Source organism: Mustela putorius, unplaced genomic scaffold (assembly GCF_011764305.1).
Source record: "Mustela putorius furo isolate JIRA1106 unplaced genomic scaffold, ASM1176430v1.1 tig00000281_pilon_pilon_pilon, whole genome shotgun sequence".
Classification (NCBI taxonomy): Eukaryota; Metazoa; Chordata; class Mammalia; order Carnivora; family Mustelidae; genus Mustela; species Mustela putorius.
In genome coordinates, this window is record NW_025421343.1 from 3,681,516 (window position 1) to 3,703,352 (window position 21,837).

Sequence of the window (21,837 nt, forward strand, 5' to 3'; positions counted from 1 at the left end):
TGAAAACTTTAAAAAAGCTTAAAAGGCTACTGAAGACCTTTTAAAAAAATGGGAGTGGCTGGTCCCTTTAGCCAGAAGACTTTTAAGGGGTATGGTGCGAGTAGAAACCAGAACTCTAGTATGGTGAAGAATAAATGAAACATGAGAAAGCGAAAGCAGCCTCTTTTTTTGTTGTTTGTTTAGTTTTTTAACAAACCACGTTGACTGAAATGGGAAGGGGACAGAGGGGATAACAGGGTCACTATTTCTGAAGGCAGCAGTACTTCTAAGGAGGGCACTTCTGCTGGCAACGGCCTCCTTGGAAACCGCCTGCCAAGGAAAACCATCAGAGTAGCTGGATTCCCACGCCTGCCCCTGCTTGTTCTTTCCCGTATGCCTCACCATCTGTCTGACTCCAGTTTCAGTCCATGTGAGCCTTCAAGGTGTAGCCACAAGAGCAGCCTTTCAGCAAGAAGAACTTCCAAATCTGTTACATGTGGCAGGCCGAGGACCACTTCCTGAGCATCTCAGATGACGGGCAGCAGCGTGACGGAGCTAATGAGACACAGGCCAGGGGACTGGCCAAACTAGAGCACTTCCTCACAGTCAGGTTCCACATGTTGTTCAGATGGAAAAGACGATAAAGAAAATGCCTGTCGCATGCAGTATGAGACATTCTAGGATACAAATCTTCAAAGTCAGAAGCTTTAAAAACAAAAATGAAGCCAAGCTGCCCAAGTACTCATCGAATATCTACTGAGGCTTAGGATGTCATGTTGGTGAGACACTTTATTGAGCAAACGGGTCTCTGGCTTCCTCTGCAACTAGAAATATTTAACACCTCCCAAGTGATCCATCTGTATGTTCCAGAGGTATACCCTCAGGAAAGAGAACAGAAAAAGTCAAGATCAAGGCACCACTCTACTGTAAGGCAAGAGCAAAAAGATCCCAGTGGGTTATGTTCAACAGACAAGTAATAAAACAAGGAGCCATCCTTGTCCACAAGTCTTCCAGACATCCCAGGCTTTAAGTGTTGTATCCTATTTTGTTCATTAAAGAACTTCTATAGTCTATAAAAGTTCTCAAGTTTTCTGAATAGTTCTACCCAGTTGGTAACAATTACCCTGTCAGGTAAATTAACCAGCATTCTGGTTTATCAGTTTCTCTTGCCCAGTTGAGAGTCTATTACCTAAAAGTTTATCTGTTCTTGTATTAGATGGTATATCTGACAATTCAGTGAAAGAAGTTGGGTCAAATCCCACAGCAGACTACCAAAGAAAGAAATGTCTAACCACAAAAATACAATTTCTAGGGGCACCTGGGTGGCTCAGTCGGTTAAGCGTCTGCCTTCGGCTCAGGTCATGATCTCAAGATCCTGGGATCGGGCCTCGCATCGGGCCTGCTTCTCCCTCTCCCTCTGCCTGCTGCTCTGCCTACCTGTGCTCTCTCTCTACCTCTCTCAAACAAATAAAGTCTTAAAAAAATATAATTACTAACTTCAAGTAGATTTTAAAGAGATTGTCTCTTAGGTAGGTTTTAATAGAAATCTTGAACAATTAGGGGAAAAAAAGATAGCCTTAATGATTGGGCCAATAATAGAACATGACAAAAACACCAAAAAGTTCTGCACATACCCTCCTATCACAAGTCTAGTCAGAAAGAAACACATCGATAAGGAAGACAGAATTTTTAAAAAATAATTTACAAGGGAAATTCTTTATTACTTTCTCAGTCCTAAAATACCATCTTCCTTTAAAAAAAAAAAAAAGACTGAATGACAGATTATTTCCTTTACTGTTGCAAATACTGCATATTTATCGACAAAGAGGTATCAATGTAATTTTTCTTTAAGCTTGAACACATGAAGGAGCAATAAAATAGATTATAAACCTCACATTTGACCCGATCTTATAAAAAGTCACTTCAACTGTCTTCAGTCCTGCTCTATCTGCAGAGAGATTTCTAGGACAGGTTTGTATCATTCGGTCCATCCACAATAGGTTGGATAGGAGAGTCTGTAGTAACTGCCCGGATACCACACTGTATTCTGGGCTGCTTGACTGGCGTTTGGCTTTACATTCCAAGAGTACCTCCTTTGTGAATAGTCCTCTCCAGGGGGACCAGGAGGAGGGATATGGCCTCTCTGGTAAATGTTCTGGTTCTGTGAAAATTTTCTTAAAGAAAACAAAAAGTAATGTATTATTATTAGTTTTAATAAAATATCTTAATAAGCTTTATAAAATAATACACAAACACTCAGGTTCTACTGTCTTCTCCTTGTACAACCTTAGCAGATAAACTGCTTCATCTTTGGATTTCTTAGTTCTTTATAAAATGGAGGTAATACCTTCCATCTTCATGGGTGGTTTTCAAGGCAAATTAAGACAATGTATTTAAATTACCTACCACACACCTTGCCACACAGTAGGTTCCCAAGAGCTGTTCCAACCCTTCCCTACAGAGATAAATGCCCACTTTTCTAATCAAATACTTTCTCCCCAAGTCCTGCAGAGTTGATGTAGACAGTATTAAGGTATTTCTTTTTAAAAACAGAGAGCTGTCTGGGATCGAGCCTCACATCGGGCTCTCTGCTTGGCAGGGAGCCTGCCCTCCTCCTCCTCTCTCTCTCTCTCTGCTTGCCTCTCTGCCTACTTGTGATCTGTCTGTCAAATAAATAAAAATGTTTAAAAAAAAAAAAAGAATAGAAATTCTAATTATTAACTACATGTAACAAATTTAGGAAATTAAGATTGAAATTTAATTGTTTCAAAAGCAAGATCAATAAATGTAATATAGCATACTGGAATTTTATATTTTTCCTTATAATTTGTATTTACTCTTTAAATAACAACCTTCCTTATTCTGCAAACTTTACCACTATTAATAGAGCCTAAGAATGCAAGATCCTTTTTGGTAATCACATCAAACTTTTGGCTTAAACTAAGTTTAGAATCAGTGAAATTTTCCAAGTCATTTTCCCAACTGCCTCTGAAAATTCACATATTCCTTCCCATCCTATGCTTTATTTTCCAGCCCTGAATGCAAAATATGGCGCAAATGATACCTCTGGTCAGCTAGAAAACATCGGTTCTCACCATTTTCATGTGTTTGCACTAATTTACAATATAAATTTCTATTTCAATTCTAGAAAAGAGGACAGAAAAGATACCTTACTGACTGCTGCAAATCCTGGGTTTGGCTGTGGAAATGCCGAGAAGGAACTGGGTAACCTTGGGTCTGATGTAGGTTATACCAATGTCCTTGGTTAACAGGCTTATACAGTGGTGTGGACTGGTTAATAGTGGGGTGGACTGGTTCCATCATGTGTGTTACATCTTCAAAACCACTTGATCTGGATACACTGGAATCCCAATTCCTCAAAGAGAATGTTTCCACACAGTATTACTGGTTTCCAAATTCCGTAGCCAATTTAGTGACGATATTTTGGCCCATGAAAATAACAATCCCATCCTCCCCTCCCTGCTTGTTTAAAGTTCCCTGAGCAAGTAAATAAGGTACAAGAAGAATGAACACATACAACTTCCATGACGTAAAAGCAGATCTCCCTAACCAGAGATCTCACATATAAAATGCAACTTACCTTCTGATGGGACCTTTCTGAAGGTCTTCAATATAGTTTTGTCTTTCCAAGCAATGTCCGCGGCACCTATTGAATACTGAAGAGTGGGTGAACTGTTAAAAATCACTACAAAAAGCAAATCTTTCCCAGAGAAAGCATGTCAAAGCTGAAAGCCACTGACTAATCATTCAGGCAGTTATACCTCACTATTTCCAGATACATCCCTTTATAAACTTTTGGCAAAAGAATGTATTATATCAGAGCAAATGAATTACAAACATTTCTCTTCTCCAAAATCTGAGAAATTCATCTACATTTCCACCTTCAACTTTTATAAAAAGAAAAAATAGTGACAACCCTTATACTTACATTCAATTGCATCATCTGGCCTCATGCCTTGTACATCAATCAAATATCTAACAAAACAACATAATTCAAGTCATTTAAATATATGAAAAGAAAAAAATCAAGTGTTTTCAAAAAAGGTCCAATTTCACTTACATACATAAAAATCCTAAGAAAATATTAGCACATCTAATCCCATAATTAAAGAATGATATATCATGACCACAAAAAGCCTTTATTCCAAGGATGACCCAACTCTAGCAAATCTATTAATGTAATTATTTACATTAATACAACTTAATTACTAAATGAAAGAGAAGAAAATAAAGGACCAAATTGGCAGATGTTAAAAAGGTATCTGATAAAAATAAACAGTTATTTTTGGGTTTGTTTTTTAAGATTTTATTTATTTGAGAGACAGAGTTAGAGAGCAGAGCAGGGGGGAGTGGCAGAGGGAGAGGTAGAAGCAGGGTCCCTACTGAGCAGGGAGTCCAATACGGGGGCTCAATCCCAGGGCCCTGGGATAATGACCTGAACTGAAGGCAGATGCTTAACCTACAGAGCCACCCAGGTGCCCCACAACAGTCATTTTTATCAAAGTGTTTTGTATATTAGAAACAGGACACTTACTTAATATGACAGTATTTATCAGGAACCAACAACAGAAAAAGACAAATTGGGAAAAATACTAACTCAAATCTAAATACTATCTAACCAACACTATGGGCCAGAAGCTTAGGAATCACTGCCACCGCCAGCCATTTCTCCCTCACCCTCAACACACTACCAAGTCCTATCAATGAATAGCTCTAGAATATGTCCACATCTTTCCTCCCAAATGACCACCACACCCTGGTCCAAGCCACCGCCATGCCTTGATTTCTACAAAGCCTATCTTTTCTCCTTGCTTCCACTCTTCCTCCCCAAATATTTTCATAGGAAGATGTCCACAATATATTAAATTATAAAACGGGATGTCTAGTATATTCTCCACTTAGCATCAAAAGGATGGCTTGATAATGCAACTGTGATTATGTTCTACATACTCACCCTGAACAAAAAACATTCAATGGTTTTCAATTACTCTTAAGTCCAAACACAGACCACGTGATCTAGCTCCTCCCCGTAAACTTTTTTTAAAGTAATCTTTGGCACTTGAATTCAAGACACCAAGATCAAGAGTCATATGCCCTTCTGAGTCAGCCAGGTGCCCCTCCACCTCCATTTTAAACTTTTATTTATTTATTTATTTGTAAGTAATCTATCCTGGGGCTCAAACTCATGACCCTGAGATCAAGAGTCAAATGCTCTACCGACTGAACCAGCCAGGCACTCCCACACCCAACACCCCCCCCCCTTTTTTTTTAACTTTTCTGCTCCATTTTAACATCGTATTTCCCATGGCCCAGCCTCCCTGGCTCATTCCAACACAGCATATGCTTTCCTATTATCAGTCTTTGCTGTTCCTTATGCCTAGAATTCTCTCCCCAGTGTCTAACAGTATCTAACCTCATCATCCTTCAGGTATCAGCTCAAACATCCCCAAAGAAACATTCTGTATTCTCCATGCTAAGCACAAATACCCCTATTAATATGCTCTCAGGTACCATGTCCCTCTCTTTGGCATTTATCAGATTTGTAATTCCACATGCATATGTGTGATTCCTGAATGTCTATTCATACTCTCTTGAGTTCACAAAAGGCAAGTCAAGTCTCTGAGGTCTTTCTGCTAGCACCCAGCACAGTGCTTACACAGAGCAGATGCTCAGTCTTTTCTGAATGAACAAATGTATCAATACTTTGATTCAGAAATTCCATTCTGAATTAAATTATCTGAGAAAATAGCATATATATTCAAATTTGTTCATACAGGAATGTTCACTGATTCAATGTTTTAAAATATTAAAAACTACTGACTTTTATGTTCATCAGAAAACAATAAAACATTGCAGCTTCTAAAAAAGAATGAGGTTTCCAAATATTTTCATAGGAAGATGTCCACAATATATTAAATTATAAAACGGGATGTCTAAATATTAACACCTTTATATTACATGTATAAACTTATATCTGTCTGCATATTTAAGTCTGAAAAATATGTAGTAAATTGTTCCTGCTGGTAATCTCTGGGTGGGGAGCAAGACTGCTTTCTAAACTTTCATACATTTCAATACTGACTGCATTTTTTGCAACTAGCTTACGCTATTATTGTAAACACAACAACTTAAACGTGGTCTATCTCCTGGGGTTGGCGACTCACCTGCAGATGAGATAGCCAGTCCTGTTTAAACCGTGGGTGCAATGAACACCAATAAGTTTGTCTACAAAATAAGGAATACAGAGTTAAATAAGTGAAGTAGATACACTTAAAACAAATCCTACTATTTTCTTTAGAGTACCATTTATTAGTTGCCACTACCACAACCCTGAAAAGGAATAACTGATAAGGAGTGTGTTATTTTAGGAATACACTCTAAAAAATTATTTCACATAAAGTCGAAATTCACTGCCCCTGAGAAATTCTGCATAGCCCCTATTAGAAGCAATCGTGTAACTGGGGAAGGCCTAGTCAGGTACTAACAGCCAAAATGGCATGGAGACGAACCCAGCTTCTTACTATAGAATGTCCATCAGTAACTGATTTAATTACAGAAAATGAATGCAACCCCCCCCCCAAAAAAAAACAGGCTAGAAGAATCAAACTTTTTTTGAGTAAAACAAATCAAATGCCTTTTCTTTGGATACTGAATATGAAAAAGAACAGTTTCTGCGGGATTCTTGAATTCCCAAAGCGCTTCCCTCCCTGCTCTCATTTGCTGCTCCCTACGCACCACAGTCTGCTGATGAAAAAGTCAGACTTGGTGATGGAAGCCCAAGCTACAAAGCAGGCAGACAGAGCAAAGATTAGAATCAAGTCTAAGATTTCTCCAGCTATGCCATAGTATCTCTTAGTCCATCGTTTGAAAAAATTACGTGAGAGGCGCCTGGATAGCTCAGATAGTTAAGCGTCTGCTTTTGGCTCACGTCATGATCTCTGGGTCCTGGGACTGAGCTCCACCTCGGAATCCCGGCTCAGCACAGAGTCTGCTTCTCCCTCTCCCTCTGCCCCTACACATGTTCTATCTCTCTGTCTCAAATGAATAAAATCTTAAAAAATAAAATAAATTTAAAGTGTGTGAGAAATTAAATGAACGATTAAGTGTAGCTGATCTCTGCAAAATGTCTGTCTGTGACTCGGTGGTGTCTGGTAGGAAAGCACTCATCACCTGCCTGGGTTACTGTCTCCCTACCTCTAAATCTTGTCTATTTCAAGTAATTCTTCATATGGAAGATGGGGATCTTCCTAAAATACAAACTCGTAGGGTTGCTCCCTTGCTTAAAAATCTCCATTTAGCATAGAAAAAAGCCCAAACTTTCAACAAAGCATTTAGAACTCTTTAAAAAGGGTATCATCAGTCTCTCCACCTGAACTGTATGTCCATAATGATTCATACCAGGACTTTCAGGGACCTCCATGACCACCTCCTCCTGCCCCCTGCCAACCTCCCAGACCCCATTTTCTACAGCGCTGACCTCATACACGTTCCCCACCGCAGCTGCACTGGTCTGCAGCTGTGCTGAGCATAGTCCTGCCTCAGGGGCTTTGCACCTAATATTCCCTCTGCTTGGCAACACTCTGTCCCCCCAAACTTCTCAGATATCCAATGGTTCCTCATTTCTTTTAAGGCTCTACTCAAATGACATCTTAATAGAGAGACCTTCCCTGATCACCCAACACAGGCCCTCCCTTCTGAATCCTGTTTGTTATTCTCCAAAGCACGTTATCACCATCTAACATTTCCTATAGTTACTTATTTATTCCTGTCCCCCACTAGAATGCAGAGTATAAAAGGGCAAAAACTTTCTTCCGTTCTGCTTCCTAGAACAGTGCCTTTAAGTTAAAAGGTGTCCTATAAATGTTTGTTGAAATTCAACAGGTGAATTCTATGCCCTTTCACGCTATCCTCTGGTCATTACAGAGGCTGTCTCTCCTGGGCGCAAGGTCAAGGCCTGTGCCTTTTGCACTTGCTCCCCAAACCTGAATATTCTGGCAAAATCCTCTTCCCCACAGCCTAGCTCAAATGCTGTCTCCTCGGTCAGGCCTCCCTCAGCCTCTCCTCCATATTCCTGTTGCACTTAATTCTTTTTTTTTTTTTAAAGATTTATTTATTTATTTGAGAAAGAGACAGTGAGAGAGAGCATGAGCAAGGAGAAAGTCAGAGGGTGAAGCAGACTCCCCATGGAGCTGGGAGCCCAATGCGGGACTCGATCCCGGGACTCTGGGATCATGACCTGAGCCGAAGACAGTCGTCCAACCAACTGAGCCACCCAGGCGTCCCAATACTTAATTCTTTTATTATAATTAACCCACTCTCTTACAGTTACCACACGTTTGTCTTCCTGGGTACTGTCAGTTTCTAATGAACCTCTGTATCCCTGGGCCCTGCCAACAAATCTAATAGGCTCTCAGCATTTACTGAATCAACGTATTTTCTGAGCCTCTACCGGCTCCAGGGAGTGAAGAGTTGAGTGTCCTCCTTTTCTTCAGAGAGCCTGGTGTCTGTGGGAGGGGCTTAGAGCAGAAGGAGCCAAAATGGATCAAAAGCAAGCTCTCCAGACTGCCAGGGCTGAGAGCTCAGTGAAGTCAGCACAACACAGGCAGGAGACCAACATGGGACAGCACATGAACAAACAAAACTGACGGCCCTGTTCACATGGACTCACGGGACCGAAGGGATACTGTACAGCAGCCACACACAGAAGCCGGGGAGCCACGAGCAGCCTGGCAGCCGCACCCTAACATCCTACGAGGCGATGTTTCCAAGACGAGTTAATACAAATCAGAGAGTCTACTTCTTTCATAGATGCTGTGGTTGTCAGAGGCAGGGCCAAGCCTCCCAAGTTTTAAAGTATGGGGAAGATCTGGGAGCGGGGCTTAAGATATTGAAAAGCCAGTGCCTGCATGAGGCAACCAGGTTACAGTTTTGAAAAATTATCTTAAAATTCCCATCCCTTTCTCTCTCGCCTGCCATCCCCTACTTCCCCACCGCTATCTCTATTTTTTCTCTCCTACTCCCTGTTTATATATGTCTATGTATATATATGGAAGATTTACTCTCTGTCATATTTACTTAACAAAATATAGGCTCCTCAAGCTAAATTTAGAGAATAAAATAAGCACGTGGTCCTATAGATTGGTGGCTTTCCAAAGACTAAAGATTCCTCAGTCTTAAAATATGGCAAATACCACATTCTTTCTGATAGTCAGGTACAGAAATAGGTAGGTGGATCCTTAAAATTCAGAAGCTAATAGCTTGCTAAGATCTATTGCCCACAGAGTAAGACAGATTTTGAAGCAAGAACAAGAAGCGCCAGCTTTTTAGGTCCTTCCTTGTCTGAATGAGAGGTAGAAGTGTCCTTCCGCATCTGTACCCAAGTGGAAAACCAGTAGGAATATCTGAGATGTGCACAACGGAGAGGCCATGCCCCGGGTGCACCTTGTTTTGCTCTGCTTCCAGAGCTCCATCTCACCCCAAATCTTTCCCTTTTGTTGTCTCTTTTATATACACCAAGACCTTGACATCTTTTTTCCTTGTTTTCAGCAGAGGGTCACACAAGTCATGCTCCCCATACCCTTTGACCCAATACCCTGACATCCTTAACCTTTCCCCCCATACCTCTCACCTCTGAACCAATAAATGAGATAAATGAATGTTTTAATTTTCGTATATATTTCCCAAATATTTTTAAAAGAGATGAGGAAGCTAGTTCACATTTCTTATTAAAGCCATTTGTCAAACTAAATTGTTAATTAATCTGTGACCATAAAAGTAAGAACACCTCAATCTATCTCCACCATCTGACATATCTACCTTAACATTAGCAAACACAAGCCTAACGTTAAAACTATTAAACACACTAGAAGTTCCATCCCCATTCAAAATGCATAGCAAAGTTCAGGTAAAAGAAAAAACAACAACAAACTCACCGTTATCTCTATTTTCTTTTAAAAACTCATTAACAGCACATTTGAATTTAAAAATAGTGTCATCATCAGGCACCTGATGCCCAATTGTATAAATTTTTAAGTAAGGAATAGTTTCTGGAAAGTCCTATAAGGCAAAACCAGGAAAATGCATATTATTCCATTTGTAAGGAAAGAAGTAAAAAGTAACCTGAGAAGCCAGAATATAAACCAAGAGATTATTAATAAACATAGTTTGTCAGTAATTCTGAAAAAAGAGCCATTTTTCCCAAGCTGTTCCAACCAGGAAGTACCATCTGTAGTTATTCCCTAACTACAGAATAGGGAATAAAAAACTGTACAGAATGGAGAGGCAATTGGCATACAAACCTGAAAGCTGAGTCCATATGAATACATGTATATAAAATGATGAATAAGTAGTTCTACTAAATATTTTATATCTTAGGAGTGCCTGGGTGGCTCAGTGGGGTAAAGCCTCTGCCTTCAGCTCAGGTCATGCCCTGGATCGAGCCCCATATTGGGCTCTCTGCTCAGCGGAGAGCCTGTTTCCTCCTCTCTCTCTCTGCCTGCCTCTCTGCCTACTTGTGATCTCTGTCTGTCAAATAAATAAATAAAATCTTAAAAAAAAGTTTAAAAAATATTTTATATCTTAAGGGTTATAAGGCAGCTGTGATTTAAGCAGAACAGGAGAACAGTGTCAGAAAAACTTGGATTTTGTATTGTAGAGAAAGCAAATTGCAGGCACTGTTGAGAACTGGTATTCTTGGGGTGGGAGAAATTAGACACCAATAAAAGATGAAGTTAAATGAAAATCCTATGGTTCTGAATTGAAATGGAAAGTACCAGTATGAACCTATGATTTGTTTTATATTAAACACATTTCCTAGCCCTGAGCCCAGAAGAAGCCTAGAAACAACTGATGTCATGTCCAAAGGACTTAAGAGCCACACTGAGAAGCAACTGGGTAAAGGCAGGGCCTCAATTTCTGCCTCAATGAGAATAATAGCTGCAATGAAGTCCATAATGATACAAAAAGTAAATAAATAAATTTATTGGTTACCACCAGAGGATATTAGTGCATCAACTCATCATTTTGACACCTATTAAATAAAATGCTTCTACAATTGGGCAACCAAATAGATGAGGAGGAAGAGGAAGCTTCTCTTGATAAAAATATACCCAGCTCATAAATGAACAAGGAATAGAATTCATTATTTTTTGAAGTCCCAAATGAATTAATGGATGTAGGTATCAATCATCAATGACTACTAGTATCACAGAAAGAGATAATCACTTATATGTCTCCACAGAAGAACATATCATCACTCCTGAAACTGTCCTCCAAAAACAAAAACAACACAAAAAACAAACAAACAAAAACCCAAACAAGCCTGAATCTGATCAAGCCTCTAGGTCCAACTACCAATTTATAGGAAATAAAAGGACTGAACAATATGTTAACAACACATGGGGAGGGAATCATCAAATCAGAATGAACAAAATACCTGGTTTCTCCAAAAAATAAAATTCACCAGGGGAAAAAAAAGAAAGTGAAAGAGACATGGAGGGAGAACCTACAGACTAAATAAGACGTCAGAGACCTAATAATCCAAGTGTGGACCTTATTTGGATTTAATTCAAGCTCTTAAAAAACATTTTTTATGACACTTAGAAGACAACTGAAAATTTGAGCACTGACTGGATACTGAATGTTAAATAATGATAGTAAAAAATAAAAATCCTACATTTTAAATATAAATACCAAAAATATACAGGTTAAATTATATGATCTATGGGATCTGCTTCAAAATAATATGGGATGGGGGTGAAACCAGTAGGTGTACAGATGAAACACGATAGTCATCAATTAATAAAGATTAAAGCTGGATGAGTTCATGGTTGTACAATGATTACCCAAAGTATTATGCCTGTTTTGTGTATTTTTAAAACTTGTGATAACTGTTTAAAAACAAAACGACAATGGAAAAGTCTGATGGTTTCTTGAAAGTTTCTAAACATGAAACTATCATGATCTAGTAACTCCATTCCTATCTACACATCTAGAGGAGCTGAAAGCAAGGCTCTGACCCAGTACCAGTACACCAGTATTCACAGAAGCATTATTCACAATAGCCAAAAAGTGGAAATAACTCAAGCGTCCATCAAAGGTGAATGGATAAACAAAATAGTGAATGTACTCGTAATGGAGTATTACTCAGCCATAAAAAGGAGTGACATTTTGTTACATGGATGAACTTTGAAAACATTATGTTTAGTGAAGTAAGTTAGACACAGGACAAATATCGTATGATTCCACTTATGTGAAGTACTTAGAATAGTCAAATTCACAGAGACAGAAACTAGCATAGAAGTTACTGCTGCAGGGAGAGGAAGTGGGATTATTTAATGGGTATAGTTTTGGTTTAGGATGATGAAAAAGTTCTGGTTAAAGACAGTGATAATGGTTATACAACACTGTCAATGTATTTAATGCCACCAAATTGTATACTTATGAACACTTACGATGATTATTTATGTGTATATGACCACAATAAAAAAAAAAAAAACCAAGAGGAATAACTGAATTCAAGTGTCAATTCTTCCTTTTTTGAGACTCTAGTTCTATCATCTATAGACTGAGCAACTGCAATCATCTATCCTCTGAGCTTCGTGCAGAGTAAGCACTCAGCAGGAGAGGTCAGTACTGCTAATGCTTCATCAGCAAAGGACTGTTGCGAGGATTAACTAAGTTAAAGCATGTAAAGGTACTTTTTAAATAGCAAACTGCTTTACAAATATTAATAAACATTAGGGGTTACTGTTTCCAAGGCCACGAAATTGGTCACAAGGATAATTCCTTTCCACCAGGATGCCACACAGGCCAAGAGATTATATGGGCTCTTTTATCAAGAGATACTAGGACTGACTGCTATAGCTTGAGCTTTCTGGTCACTTACTGGTCACTCACAGTTGTAAAAATAAGTCAGTCAGTCATGGCAAGGTAATATATGGCAAAGCATATTTAATGGCAAGGATGGATGAAAAATGAAGTTGTTATTTATTCAGATCTGTTACTTGTATGCAGTTACTCATTTAAATTGAATTCAGCTCATTAAATAAAGTCATTTATATTGTGGGAAAAAAAAAGAGATACTAGGAAAAGAAAAGCATGAAATTTAGAGAACAGTTGTCTTTTACCACAATGCTCACATGCTCAGGCAACTGCTTAAAATAAGTGCTAAAGACATAATGGATATGCATTTCTTGCTACTAGAGTTACTGAAAGTTTATTTCATTTTCAAAATATAGAACAAAGAAGCTTATAGAATTTCTTCAGCACATACAGAGTCTACTATCCTACAGTTTTTAGTTCCTATCTTTAATCTCATTTTGAGACACCAATAAGAAATATGTACTTAAGGAAACCACTAAGTTCCCTTTTGAACTATTATCCATGGAAGAAAGCCAACATTCACCTTAGCACAAGACAGCAATTCCTGAATTACTATGCATTATTATAGTGGCAGAAAGTAGGTTCTTTTCAATGAAGGGTTCCATTTACCTCTGGTTTATAATAGCGGTGAGTGTAAGTTAAATCAATAATTAGTCCAAGTTCTTCATTCTGTTTTTGGATTTTGTTAAAAAGATCCAAGGGTGAAAAACGTTCTTCTGGAGCAAGGTGCTTTTCAAAACTCTGTTAGAATGAAATAAGAAAGAGCAAACATGTGCTTAAAATCCTTTTCCATTTATTCAAGCCTTGTGATGCCAACACAACAGATTCAAAGCAAAGTTTCCACTCTGCTGGAATTGACAAGCTACATTACAATCCTTTCTTCTAGAGATGAGAGGGAAGAAAATAAGCTCACTTCTTTGTATTTCTGTGTTTGTTTTATGTTGATCTCCCAACCAGACTTTAACTCTCAGAAGGCAGGGACCACATCAATTCTGCCCACCACTGTATGTCCAGCTCCACATGGAACACCTGTAAATAGGTACTTTTAAGTACTTCTTGAGTACTTACATATATGAAAGGTGGCTTTTATTGCTAAATATTGTTTTATGTATTTAGCTTATTTACATACTCTGCTCATTGATCTGTTTGGTTATTCAAATGCCAGCAACACACTATTTATTATTATTATTAAACTAACAGACTAGCTTTTACAGCAGTTCCAGGTTCAAAGCAAAACTGAGCAGAAAGCAGAGTTCCCTCTTCTACCCTCTCTCCTTTACCCCCCCACAGAGTCCCCCCATCAACGTTCCATAGCACTGTGGTCCGTTTGTTAGAATGGACCAACACTGACATGTCATTTTCAAATCAGTATGTATCATACATTCTATGGGCTTTGACCGATGTATGACCTATATTTACCCTTATAGTATCACACAGAATAGTTTCACTGTCCTGAAAATTCCCTGTGCCCTAGCAACACTTTTGATATAGGCTTAATACCTGGCAGGGCTACATGATCCCTTCCACCATTATTGCTCTTTCTCAGAATTTTCCTGGCTATTTAGGTTTACTTTTCTCTATGAGTTTTAGAATTGCCCTATTTGAGATGATGTTAAATTTATAATAAATTAATTAGGAAGATTTGACAGATTGATGATTTGTCTTCCACACAATACTGTGAAAGTTTTGAAGAGAAAATTAATTACAGTAAGGCATACAATCTCTCCAGTAAGCTTTTTTTTTTTTTAAATATTTAATTTATTTATTTGGCAAAGAGAGACGCAGCAAGAGAGGGAACACAAACAGGGGGAGTGGGAGAGGGAGACGCAGGCTTCCCACTGAGCAGGAAGCCCGATGTGGGGCTCTATCCCAGGATCCTGGGATCATGACCTGAGCCAAAGGCATACACCCAACGACTAAGCCACCCAGGCGCCCTGTCCAGTAAGCTTCTTGCAGACCTAGGACCGATGGATCAACTATCATCTCTAGCTGTGTGAACAACTAACTTTAAATAAGTAATTTAAGTCACAAACCCTTTAGGAAGGCTTTCTGTCTGTTATCAATTCTCCCTCCTCTGAAATCCTTGATATTTCTTGCCATGGCATTTATGTGATACTTAACATACTCTAATTTATATTCCAATGTGCATGAGAACTGACTGTCAAGTACTGGGACTGCTTTTTCTTTGGGTGACTTCCATGAAACACACAAGAAATCAATGTCACATTTTACTTCCTGACTCAGAGCATAAGTAAGACCTGCAGTGGGGTGGTTATGCAGCTCTGTAATCCCCTTTACAGGGCCTAAATAACCGTATCATACAGGAAAGATTTGTGGCTGGAAGGGAAACCATGGAGTCTTCCTATCTTCTATCTTGCTGATGTACTTTTAGGCAAGAGGCTAAGCAGGGACTCTGGTAGAACCTCAGAAATCCACTTTTAGAGGCCATGGAGTAGGGAGTTAGGGAATTAGGACAATCGCACAGAGGAAAGGAGCAATATAGGAGATAATTCACAGTAACTACAAATGGGAGGGGGGTGTCCATTCCACAAATATTTGCTAATATTTATTACATGCTAAACACTGTTCAACTTATTCAATAGCACCATGCTTGGTGTTGATGGATGTGAGTAAGAACCATATGTTTACCTTTATGAAAAGACTAGTTTTTAAGTCTAGATGCAGAAGAACTAACATAACAGGTAATAAAGGAACTCTGACCTATGAGTCACAAACTAAATAAATTCCCAACATACTCAAAGTATGCTTTTCCAGATACCAATCCATTCTATGCTGGCCAGTTTAATGAGACATAAGTCTTTTCTCATTCTTTTTTTTTTTTTTTTAAGATTTTATTTATGTATTTGACAGAGATTACAAGTAGGCAGAGAGGCAGGTAGAGAGAGAGGGGGAAAGCAGGCTCCCTGCTGAGCAGAGAGCCCGATGCGGGGCTCGATCCCAGGACCCTGGGATCATGACCTGAGCCGAAGGCAGAGGCTTTAACCCACTGAGCCACCCAGGCGCCCCATTTTCTCATTCTTTTTATACTAGCCAAATGTTATCCCCACCTATTCCTTCCTTAGTTCAAACAAAAACACAATTTTCAGGATCTCCTTGCTGAAATCTTGACTTACTAATCCACAGCATTGGGGTTTTTGGGGTGTTTATTGGTTATGATGATGGGAGTGAAGGGGTCTTACTAGCATTTAGTGAACAGGGGTTATGAATGCTAGAAATCTTGACAAATTCCTTACAGTCCTACAAATGTGTCTCATACTTGAATTACTTTTTTTTTTTTATGATGAAACTTTATTGCCCTGCAATTAAGAGTATTCAAATAGGGGCACCTGAGTGGCTCAGTCGGTTAAGCATCTGCCTTTTGCTCAGGTCATGATCCCAGGGTCCTAGGATCAAGCCCCATGTCTAGCTAGCTCCTTGCTCAGCGGGGAGCCTGCTTCTCCCTCTCCCTCTGCCCCTCCCCCTGCTTGTGCACACGCACTTTCTCTCTCTCAAATAAATAAAATCTTTAATAATAATAAAAAAATAAAAATACTCCACATGTGTTTTTCTACATAACTTGTGAGTGATCAAGGTTAACTAAAATATTAATTTTCATCATCTGCTTCACTTCACGTCTTCTTGACCAAGTCTTCATTTTTCATTCCAACTGCATGTCTTTGAGGCAATGAAGAATTTTTTACCACCTTAGTTATGGACTGGAACATTCACTCCCCTGCAGCTACCTAAATGCTCATTACACGCAATTGTGCTCATTTTATCGCATTTTATCACAGCCATCCTCAGACACGTTTTCAGAAAAACATCAGGACGACCTTCATTCAGCTTCACCTCACAGACTCTGCTTTACCTCGAAGACCCCCGCAACCCCAGAGACACTGCTGCTGGCCTGCATGGCCAATGGTGCCTCAGGGTGTGCCCTCCTTCAGGGGCCACCCGGAGAATGACTTTGGAATATCCTATTCAATGCTCGTACAGGTGAAAAACTGTTTCACAATTATCCAAGCCTTAGAACCTAACTTCATGGGACGCCTGGGTGGCTCAGTTGGTTAAGCAGCTGCCTTCAGCTCAGGTCATGATCCCAGCGTCCTGGGATCGAGTCCCACATCGGGCTCCTTGCTCGGCAGGGAGCCTGCTTCTCCCTCTGCCTGCCATTCTGTCTGCCTGTGCTTGCTCTCTCTCCATCTCTCTCTCTGATAAATAAATAAAAAATCTAAAAAAAAAAAAAAAAAAGAACCTAACTTCATTTCACAAATAAACACGAGTTTTTTGGCCTAGTTTTAAAGTACATTGACTTTTCCAAGACAGTAATCACATTATCAGCCAAGTAAAGATCGTATACTAGGTTTTATTTAAAAATCTATTAAGAGCTGTTCACTATCATGGAAATTTCTGCCAGCAAGGCAAGAAAACCCACCTACTTCAACCTGGATTTGCAGTTTTTGTATTCATGATGGAAGTAATTGACTATGTTTTTATTTCTAGAATAGGCATGCCCAAATATTTACATACTGAAATTAATACATATTACTTTTTTATAAATTACTTTATTTATTGTGTATGTTATTGGTTTCAGCATTACATTGATATTTTTCTTTAAAATTAAGTATGGACGTAGTATTTATATATGATTTTTATTTCAGAATAGTAAAGGGGATATAACAAAGTTAACAAAGTATTTGCTATTAAAAAGGGAAAATGGAAGGGTGCCTGGCATAGAGCATGTGACTCTTATTTTTTCTGTCCCTGAGATCAAGACCTGAGCTTAGATCAAGAGTCAGACCCTTAACCAGCTAAGCCACCCAGGTAGCCCTGAGCATGGGACTCTTGACCTTGGGGTTGTGAGTTCAAGCCCCACACTGGATACAGAGATTACCATACAAAATAAAAACTTTTAAAAAAGGGGCGGGGGGGGGGGAGCACCTGGGTGGCTCAGTTGGTTGAGTGGCTGCCTTCGGCTCAGATCATGGTCCCGGACTTCCGGGATTGAGTCCCGCATCGGGCTCCCAGCTCCTTGGGGAGTCTGCCTCTCCCTCTGACCTTCTCCTCTCTCATGCTCTCTCTCACTCATTCTCTCTCAAATAAATAAATAAAATCTTTTAAAAACAAGGGGGGGGCAGAGAAACAGTGTGACATGCTCAAGCACGAGTATTCTACACCATGAATTCGGATTTGTGAAAGAATACTGAATTTACTTTTGCTCACCTTTTTTAAAGGAACTTTGAAAGCAATGAAACGAGTCCCAGGCATCCGTTGTCCAATTGGGAGGTAGTCTTTCCACCTATTAATACATTTTTGTTAGCCAGATTTTATGTTAGCCTGTCTCCCTGAATAGAATGAAGGCTCCTTGTAAATGGAAACCATAGCCCACACAGTAGGTCCCCTCTTCTCTTTGCTTTGAATTTTGCTGTTCCACTTATTCAACACCACCTAGTAACAACTTCCACTCTCTCAGATACAAGGCAACAAAACAGTGCAAAAGTCTCAACAAGTAAGGCAGACTTAAAGCCAGAGTTGGCCAGTACTGTTGTATCCCTGATAAAACCTAGACCAATCCTGAATACTAAGATGTCATTAATACATACCTGTCAACTAAAATCATTTAAATTCAGTTCTTTCACTTCAGTTTATTTTTAGTCCTTATACAACTGATGCCATCAAAATCAATCAATAGGAAACTTCAAGTTCATATTTTAAAAGACAACCTGATAGAAAAGGGGCTGTGAACTTCACTTAGTAATGTTAGGAGTCACAGCTAAAAGTGATACTGGAGCTGATGTCTGTAGGATGAGTTAGTTAAATAAGGTTAATTCAGTAGCTAAAGCACAGAAAGTGAGGACAAAAGTGGCACAAGATGGGGCTGGAGAAGCAAAAGAAGAGTCTAGATTATGCAGAGACTTAAAAGACCATGGTAAAGAGTTTCTTTTTATTCTTAAAACAATGTTTTTGATATATATTTTTGAGCAATATTTGAACTAGTTTATTAAAATGACTTCTTGTGTGAAGAATGGATTGGAAGGAACAAGAGTAGATAAACGTACACTAGTTAGGACCTAACCGCAACAGATCGGTCAAATTCTGTATTTGGATGCTGACAGAAACTGACAGGTTAAAGATATTAAGGAGATAAAATGAAAGGGACCTGATGCAGAAGATGGAAGGAAAGGAAGGGCTCAAGGAATACAAGAGTTCAATGCACACACAACCAAAGCCTCAAAATTAATCATTTGTACAGAAGCAGCCATCTCAAATGAGACGTGTTAGGAAGCAACAGTATCCCCTCCATAATTCCTAGAAACATTATAAATCAGCTTTTTCGATGGAAAAGTTCGGATGTCCTGGTGGGTTTTTTTCGCTCGAACTAGGTTATTAGTCATATTTGCTGTGCCAAAATAACACAGCTCGAGGAGCTGAGGGAGACTCCAATTTGGTAATTAAGGGGTTGTCCCCAACATTGGCAGTCCCAGCTTAAGCCATCCCTCCGCATTTTACCGGAAAAGCAATGGCCAGAGCCTCGCTTTCAACAGAATGGGGAAAAATCAGAACCTCACAGATGATCGGAGACCGTGGGCGGAACAGCTAGAACATCGTGCCTCCCAGCTGGGGCGGACCACAAGCGTTCGGCGGGGACAGGGGCAGGCAACCACCACAAGAGATGGAGCCCAGGCCCAGGAGCTCGGAGCTGGAGGGCCACGCCCCGGGGCCAAGGCTGATTACCTTTCCGGGACGTGGTTTCCGCGCTTCTTCTTGGCTGAGCTACGTCCAGAGAACGCGCGTCCCTGGCCCCAGCCGCCGCGGGCATGATGCCACTGGCTCATCTGGGCCCCAAGATGCCGCCCACCCAACGGCAAGAGCGACAAAGCCGCCAGCCCAGCGCCTTCGGTGCCAAAACAAGATCCGGGACCGGAAGCGAATAGGCAGCAACCCACGTCGTTCCCAGGCCCTTTGCTATTGCGCACGCGCCACCGACAGCCGTGATGACGTAACCACGCAGGCCGGCCGACTATAGTTTGATTACTAAACAGGAGTCGGGGAACTACAGTGCCCTCCTAAGCTGGGGGCCGGTAGCACAGGTTTGATTAGCATGTTGGTTCACTTCAGAATTCAAACAGTGCAGGATATGGAGTGAAAGTTAAGTCCCACTCTTGCAGTTCCTTGTGTGGTTCTTCCAGATATTTTCCAACTGCTCACATTCACACTTACTGTGTGTGTGTATATATGTATATACATATCGATATCTATCTATCTATCTATATATAAACATATGTACGTATCTCCTATTTTATACAAAAGCAGTGTAGTATATGTATCCTCCAATCTATTTTGGATGCTGAATTTTCCCAATTTATGCATACATCCGTTCTATTCTTTTCAATGCCTGGTATGCATAGTATTGCATTGATTATAAGAAACATAATCTGTATAACCAGTCCAATACTGATGGACTTTTTGTTTTTTTCAGGTTTTCGTTCTGTATTACAGACAGGCTGCAATATGAATGCCCTGAAATATGTATACATCTATATCTGAATCCCTAGAAGTGGAATTGTTGGAGTGAAGGATATGTAGACTCAAAATTTTCAAAGATACTGCCTCACTGCCCTCCAAAAATATTGTATCAGCGGCACTCTCACTCACACTGAAACTATTATTGGATTGTTATCATGCACCTTAGAGTTTCACGTTAAAGGTGGACAGTAGGTATTTAGGTTTTAGAAAAAACAAAAAAACAAATAAGAGTAGAAGCTCAAGTCTAAGATTTCCACACAGTATCAGGCATAGGGATCTGTACCTGCTAGAAAAACTTAATTTCTGCTATATGTGGAACAGCAAAGGACAACATGTCCTACAGTAGGTCTGAAGGCAGAATAGAGTACTAAATTGCAGGCTGGGTTTTTTTGTTGTTTGTATTTTTTAGTTTCTAATTTCTGAGAGTATTATATATACACTGCTAGTCTTCACAACCATTTGAGATCTGGACAAACTGAGGGTCAGAAAGATCAGAGTTATTGAATAAATGACTAAATGAATGGGTAAAAAGATCACTAGCTTTAACAATTCTGGGACAATCATATTCTAATCCAGTTTATATCTATAAGCATTTATAATTCTGAACACTTACACATAATGTAAAACAGGTCAATCTTATCAAATTGCTATTTGGGAAAAGAAAAGATTTAAGATAGAACAGCACATTTGCAAACTTAAAATTAGGTACATTCAACTTTGGTGCTCAATCAAAATATTTTTTTGAATTATGAAAAAAAATATTCAATAGGCATGGAGTAGCCAAAAACAGAATGGTATATATATCTATGGATATGATAACATATGAAAAGTGACTTAAATCTATCAGAAACTACAAAAGGTATATCGGTTCTACACTTCCAATGTGCTAAAAGACACAACAAACTCAGTTATAGCTGATAGAAGAAAATCCAGACCTAGGTAGGGAGCTGGCTTCTCCCTATGCCTGCTGCTCCCCCTGCTTGTGCTCTCTGACAAATAAATAAACAAAGTCTTTAAAAAAAAAAACCCTACATTCTACAAACATACCAATGATACAAATGAGGTAATATAACAAAAAAGTGAAAAAATATATTTAAGATTACTTCTTTAGTATATGGAGTTCATGGCAGTTGCTGTGCTATCTAGCTGCATGAATAAATAATGACTATAAGATATTAAATGCTAAAATATATTATTATATAAGTTATAACCAATGTTATATATGAATTATTATCATTGTTATATCAATGTTACACTAATATATATTTACATTTATATGCATATGAATGTGTATATAATTGTATGTTTTGTTAATACAAAATGAGGCCAAAATGTGTCAACTGACTTTTTTTTTTTTTTTTTTTTGGCATTTATTTGTCAGAGAGAGAGGGAGTGCACAAGCAGGGGGAGTGGCAGACAGAGGGAGAA

At 39.2% G+C, this 21,837-nt stretch overlaps 1 protein-coding gene across 1 annotated transcript; it reads right to left on the minus strand.

Moving 5' to 3' along the window:
• Positions 1 to 1,665: 1,665 nt before the first annotated feature.
• Positions 1,666 to 19,865, minus strand: DUSP11 (dual specificity phosphatase 11). Its single transcript, XM_004742212.3, has 9 exons — positions 19,618 to 19,865; positions 18,106 to 18,181; positions 13,492 to 13,623; positions 9,933 to 10,056; positions 6,165 to 6,225; positions 3,929 to 3,975; positions 3,581 to 3,656; positions 3,149 to 3,355; positions 1,666 to 2,153 (listed from the first exon to the last, which is right to left on the minus strand). Exons 1-9 carry the CDS (start codon positions 19,716 to 19,718, stop codon positions 1,958 to 1,960), a joined length of 1,020 nt encoding a protein of 339 aa, XP_004742269.1. The 5' UTR covers positions 19,719 to 19,865; the 3' UTR covers positions 1,666 to 1,957.
• Positions 19,866 to 21,837: the final 1,972 nt, after the last annotated feature.